The sequence below is a fragment of the Glossina fuscipes genome, unplaced genomic scaffold (assembly GCF_014805625.2).
Source record: "Glossina fuscipes isolate IAEA_lab_2018 unplaced genomic scaffold, Yale_Gfus_2 204, whole genome shotgun sequence".
In the NCBI taxonomy this organism is placed as follows: Eukaryota; Metazoa; Arthropoda; class Insecta; order Diptera; family Glossinidae; genus Glossina; species Glossina fuscipes.
Window position 1 is genome coordinate 237253 of NW_023998547.1, and position 6999 is coordinate 244251.

The 6999-nt window shown below is 32.6% G+C and overlaps 1 protein-coding gene across 1 annotated transcript in view; it reads right to left on the reverse strand.

The window, feature by feature from the left end:
• The window catches only part of LOC119642014 (NPC intracellular cholesterol transporter 2), a 7479-nt gene extending 1164 nt beyond the window's left edge, over positions 1–6315 (reverse strand). The window contains 2 exon segments of the mRNA XM_038040968.1: positions 800–907; positions 6048–6315. Coding sequence (XP_037896896.1) covers positions 800–907; positions 6048–6186 — 247 coding nt within the window. The 5' untranslated portion in view covers positions 6187–6315.
• Positions 6316–6999: the final 684 nt, after the last annotated feature.

The window sequence follows — 6999 nt, forward strand, 5'->3', positions numbered from 1 at the left end:
CTATTCCTTATCCATTTAGCTATCCATTTGCCAAAAGTTCGATTATCGTCTCTACACTTTACCATTTGTTTCTATAAATCAACTCAATCAGATACGCCCACAGTTCACAAAGTTGTGAATTTTGGATTTTTAATTAATTCAAGAGATATTGTTGGAGAAAATCTCTTTTAGTATTGTTACACAATACTGGCATCAAAAAGTAGCAAGACGCGCATAATACTTGAATAACATTTCTTGTTAACACTTTAACCCCGAGGGGAAAAATTCATTATTCATGATCTACAACAGTCTTCCTACGTTTCGGCTACAGCGGTATACTCTTTGATTATATTTTACAAAGTGCAACTGGCATACCTAATGAACAGGGGCGCTACGCTTTCGGTGTGAGTGATTTCAAAGCTTTTTGGAGAGCAAGGACCTTAAAGTGACAAAACGCGTCACTTGAACAATCATAATGTATACACTAATGGTCGGAATGTCATGAAATTTTGGCACATTTTGTTTGAAGGCCGATGCTACCCAGAATAATACATGTGTGTTAACAGTATTGCCGCGTACGTGTCAGGCTCGAAACTTATTGAGTGATGTGGTATCCGAAGTGAGTTTTGGTTATTTCTTAGAGTCTCAACGCTTAAAGTCGCATACGTTTGTACAAAGTTACAAGCCTTTTTAAGTTGCCTTGTAAGGTATGAATATGACATATCTATTATGCAACAAGAGAGACAAAAATTTTCTGCTGTACTTTAATAGAAATCGAAATAAATTTTCTACTTTTTTTCGTTTATTCGGCCTTACTCACCTTCATCGGAAAAGAGAACGTTTACCGTAACATTTGTACCTCGCTGCATAAGACAAGGTATTTTAGTGCAACCGAAGATGCTCAAGAAAATTATGTTGTATTTTGAGCCTGTAAAAAAGAGTGCAGATAAGAAAAAATGTTAAAAAAGGAATTACATATTTTATATATGCTAATTAACGGTTGAGATCGAATATTACGACTGGACTGACTAGATCTAGTAAAGTGCTTAACTTATGGATAAAAGACTGAAATTTTCTGAATTTTGCCGAATTGTTTTTAACGCATTCCTTGTAGAGGGGACTTCCACGCAACGTGTGCCGCTTTCGGTACACGCCAAAAGATTTAATTAAATAAAAAAAATTATTATGTTTAAATTTTAGTATTTTAATCTAAAAAATTGAACTTGACGTACAAAGCCAACTTAGCATGTATTGAAAACGGTACATGTGGCAAGGAACGTGCGAAGACATCCCATTGGTTGGAAACTGTCAAAATAGGCACGATATTTTTGTTATATTATCTATCGTAAGAATATATTAAACCTTAAAAAGGAAAAATCTTCCTATGTTGGTCCATGCACTACGGCACAGAATGTTTCAGAGCATTTGAATATTAATAAATTACTTCTACAAGGATATATGAAGGCATTTATTTAAATGTTGTATTTACTTACTTATGAATATATATGTATTTTTAGTTATTCCAGTCAATATTTAATACGTCGGTATAGGTAAAAATTTTACACCACCCAGACAGTAATGTTTTTTTTTTTTTTTAATTGTTTTTTATTACTCCTTTTCATTATAGGGCTTCAAATAGTAATTACGTAGAAATTACCAACACTTTAAGACACCGCAAGCGAATATATATATATATATATATATATATGTGTATTGTTAAACATTTGTAATATATGTATTACATTCCTAAGTAATACATATACATACGAATGTATATATATATATATATATATATATGTATATATATGCATGTATATATATACATGCATAGACCACTCAAATTACGCCTTTCATTTGATGATGAATGAATGAATATTGTTTTCATTTTCGATATGTGAAATGTTTACGAACATCTCTTAAGTACGTGCCTTTCTATAGAAGCTGTTTTTAAAGAAATTAATACGCATGATTGATTGAATCCTAAGCAAATCCATCAATCTCTTTTCATGTTACAATATATTTATATATATATATATATATATATATATATATATATATATATATATATTCTTCTTTTATTATTTCTCAATTATTATTGCGCTAAGAGATCAGTTTCCTTAACTTGGTCCACTAAAATTTTAAAAACAGAAAAAAAAAATTGATATTTTTTTCGTAAACAAATCTTAATATATAGCAATATTTCTCAGAAATACTTAAAAATGTTAAATAATAAAAAAAAAAGAGATAATTGGTTTTGTGTTAATATGTAAAAGGTAACGAATGAGTCCATTGTCATCGATCTAGATGCAAACAGTGTAATGGAAATTTTTTTTTTAAAAAGTTACTCAAGCTATTTGATTGAAGCGGTACATAATTCATAAGGATGCATACAGTTCTTTTACCAAAGGAGATGCTCATCACCAGAACCGATTAATGTCGCACAAAATCGATTAGATGGAAAATGATTATATTTTGTTTTCAAAATTTTGTATTAAGAATTTCTTAATTCTTTCCGAAGGCAATCTAAAGGCAGCCCGGCAACGAAAAACAGGAACTCGCGTTGCCCTGGTGGCAAAAGTGTGTGTGTTATAATCGCCCCCGTGAACTCTTAACAACACGAATTTGACCAAAGGGATTATCTGTGCTCAAGTTTTCCGCACGCACCGTGTCCTAGAACTGTTAGTAAGACTCTTTTGTAGAACAGTCTGAGAGAATCTCTGCCCAGAGACCTGTCTCTGGGCCTATGGGCAGAGATTCCCTTCTTTGCGATTTTCCTTCTTTGTCAATTGTTAGCGAACAAACAGTGTAGGTGTGAACGCTTCCAAATATACCGTAGTAGACGCTATACTTGAATCTTTTTCATTGCCTAACAATATATATTTCTTAAGTAAGTGTCCACGTAACTATTTCCGGTTTCACAATCTAAAACAAGCCATAAAAGCAGAATTGTATGGCAATTTCGTAAACATTTCTGAGAAATTGTAACGCGAATCATTGATACGATTCCGCGAATTGCCATAAAATACTCTGTCCTAGCGTCGTTGTTGAATGTTTGCTAATGTATATTTTGATTAGAAAAAAAGTGACATCATGTTAACTAAAGAATTTTTTTTTGTACCCACCAATGTAAGACGGGCGTATACTTATTTTGTTTGTTTTCCGTAATGTATGCAACACTCAAAAGGAAACTTCAGAGATCCGATAAAGTATATATATTCTTGATCAGCGCGTAATTCTGAGTTGATTTAGCCACACTTCTCTGTGTCCGTATATCTGTTTGTCTGTATAGTGGGTGTTGTTGGCATTCTCCTGATTATAAAAGTAAAGATATCAACTTCAAATTTGATAGAAACATTGGAAGTTTCTGCACGTAGGTTGATATTGAAAATGGGCTAAATTGATGAGAGCAGAAGCGCGCAGTGAAATGTAAACTGAACGCAAATGCGTTCTTTTAACCAAAAATTTTTTGAATTTGGCGATGCTTAGTCGGAAATCAAATTTACTTGCGAAACACTCTACTCCTCACACGTAAAAATGGAAAAAGTCGACCATGCCCACACAAGATTACAAATGAATAAATTACATTTTTTTCATTTTTACTTAGCATAAGACAACCGAGACGGAATGTTTAAAACCATTTTGCCCACTCCTCAAATGAAGATATATTATCGGCCTAAAAATGGATTAATTTTAAAGTGAATATGATACACACCGCGATTGGTTTTTCTTCTTAATAATATCTGGGTTTATGGGTGGATATGGGTTTCAAATAAAAAGACTTGGGAAAACATAGTGTTAGGTATGAGTGATCCGATCCCCGCCAAATATAACTTTTTTATTTGTTTTTTTTTTTTTTTCGAAGTTTCCATCAGATTGAAAACTATTTATTATTGTAATTCGTTTTGTTTGTAGAGCATAGAAACACAGTTCTTCATTATTCTATTGAGGTAAACGAAAGATAAAGAATATATTAATTGTTATCTATTTAATTAGGCTATACTTTTATGGGTATGAAATAATTGTAATTAGATTTGTAAAGCATAAAAAAAAAATACGCTTTAAATATCCTACAAGGGCACTTTCATTTCATTCTTATCAATCTAGACCATAATTTTATGGTTATATAGTTAGTTATATAGCAATGAAATATATAAAGCATAGGGAAATAAATCTTAATTACTTCATAAAGCGTATCAAAAGATCTAGGACATATTTTTCATTTGTAAATGCTATAATTTCAAGGTTCACTCTTGTTTGTGTGCAACTTGCAAACCGCAATTTTTAAGATATAACCCATTGAAAAAATGGTTTGGATGAGAGCACTTTTTCCATATAACGATTTACTTCGAGCAGGCATTATTTGAATAACTGCCGCCTGGTGTAGGGTATAGATTTTGCAAAACCTCTTCATTTATTAGTAATACAACTTCAAGGCTTACACTTCATTTCATAAGCATTCAAGGCTTCCCATTCTTCCCATTTACTTTAGTAATAAGCCAACGTTTTTTCTTCTCCTTATAATCTTTTTCTTTACCATCGCTTAAATAATATTTTGGCTTTGTTTCCAAATTTAAAAATTTACTTATTTCACTACGCAATTAAATCCGAAGCGATAGTCGAAGTTTTCTAAAAACTCATTTTTTCATTTACACAACTTCAGATGCGTCTATGTCGAAAATCAGGTTCTTATTAGTCAGATGGCGTTCAGGTCAAATGATCGCTAACTAAGATCTTGTTTTATAAAGACTTAAGATATTTGGGTAAAGACTTTCAAAATTAGCCCATAAAAACGGACACTGGCTGTTTTAATAGGCGCTTGCATGTATTTTGATCAACGACATCTATTGATGAAAATGACAAAGTAACGCAAAGTATGTATACAATGGTCAAATTCGATGATTTGACCTTTCTCTACATATAATAATAGATTTCCATCTCGTATTATTGAGTTACTCAATGTATACAGACGCTAACCATGGGACGATCAAACTTTGCATTTACAACATTCGTTACTTCTGTTGTTTGCTCTGAAGAAATCTGCTGCCGCAGCCCATAAACACTTTGAGAAGCATATAGTGATGTCGTTCCATTACGTCCCGATTGTCGGTTTTGGTTTCAACGTCTTAAAAGTTGTGATTTAGATGATGGATTCTCGAGGACCAAAAGAGTTCGAAGACAATGAATGGCAAGACTTATTGGGCGAAAACCCAACTCAAACTCTCAAAGAATTTCTAAACAGCTCAGCAGTCGATGAATCAATTGTTTCTAAACATTTACATGCAATGGGAAAAATCCAAAAGGAGGGCGAACGGCTATTGCACGAATTGGCCGAAAATGCTATTTCGAACGGCTTCATCATCGCGATTACATTACTGGGCAGACAAAAACAGAACAATTCTCTGTGGCGTATTACGATAGGCGATCAAAAATGGGTCTAATATAACGCGCAAAAGTTCATGGGTTAGTCTAGGAATGCCATTCACATCGTCATCCAAGCGGAATATTCATGTCCGTTAAGATTTGCTGTGCATACGGTGGTATCAACAGTATTGCGAGCTGTTAAAACCTGCTAATGCAGATGTCTACCCGTGTTGCAAAAAAGAGAGCGGTTGACAGACGACAAGCCGTCCACTTGCACGAAAACGCTCGACTACACATTGCAATAGTTGTCAATGATATACTCTTGCATCTCGAATGGGAATTTCTGCCGCAAAAAGCAGACATACCGCCTTCTGATTACCACTTGTTGAGATCAATGCAATATGATTTGTGTGTGCAAATGGGTCGATGCTGCTAAACCAGTATCGTTCTTTCGACACGATAACGTCATTTTGACTAATATGCTATGTTGCAACAATTTTTCGCAATAAATATTATTTTCAAATGAAAGATGTGATCAAAATACATGCAAGCAACTAATATATAATATCTCATAACCTCAAATTTCAAATGTCCAATCTGTGGCTTGCCTTTGCCTGGTTTCGATTGCAATTCAGCTATAAAATATTTTAAATTTTTCTTTGAAAATTTAAATGGACTCGCATTTAAAGCTCTTTGTCTATACTTACCACAGTCTTCAAACGGAACAGACTCTCTTTTGATTATAGCATCGTAATTATTGGAAGGATTACCATACACATGAACAAAATATCCACTAATGTATAAGAAGCTATAGGTTATTCCAGGATGTAGGCTTCGAAACTTCATTTTTTCTCTTTTCCAATTTAAGTTTAAAAAAAAAAGTTGTTCGTAACAAAAAGAAATTACTTTACTTTATTTTTCTATTAAAAAGTTTTGCTCCGTGTAATGAAATATCAAATTTGCTAATAGTGGCGTTGTTAACAAAAGTCATCAGTTAACTGTTTCGTTAAAATTTTTATAATAAACACTTGATCTTATCATTATGATTATAAAAAGGAAATCAGTGGATTTACTATTCAACAGCAGTAGCAATCGTCAGTGGTCAGTTTTATTATTATCTAAAAAAACAATTGTGTTCATTTAATGAATGCGTTATAAATTATGATCAATTTTTTAAAATTTTTAAATTTTTCTGTTGCGATTTTTTTTCTTCACTTACTTTGTAGCATAGTAATAACAAAGAAATCGAGAAATTGATTTTATATATCTCTCAATGATACTTGAGATAATTTAAAGTGAGAACGTGAATTTAGGCGGCGCTAATGCAGCACTTCTATACAGCGAATACCTGATAACGAAGTTTTATTATAATTAATATGGTGTTGGGTCTAAGAAGTAGACTGGCATGTGGTTCAAATTTGATCCATTTAAATTTTAGGTTAAATTATTATCATGAGCACATTTTCATCATAAAAAATTAACAATTACGCCTTATTTACACTTTAAGGGAATCCTTATACGCGGTGACGTCCAAAAAATAGGCCTACGTGGTCCAAACTCAGTAACGTTAATTTCTTTGTCAATTTTCTTTTAGCAATTTTCACCTTGAAATATTGTAAATTATAACTTTTCACCATACAAAAATGCAGTGTTCGTAGG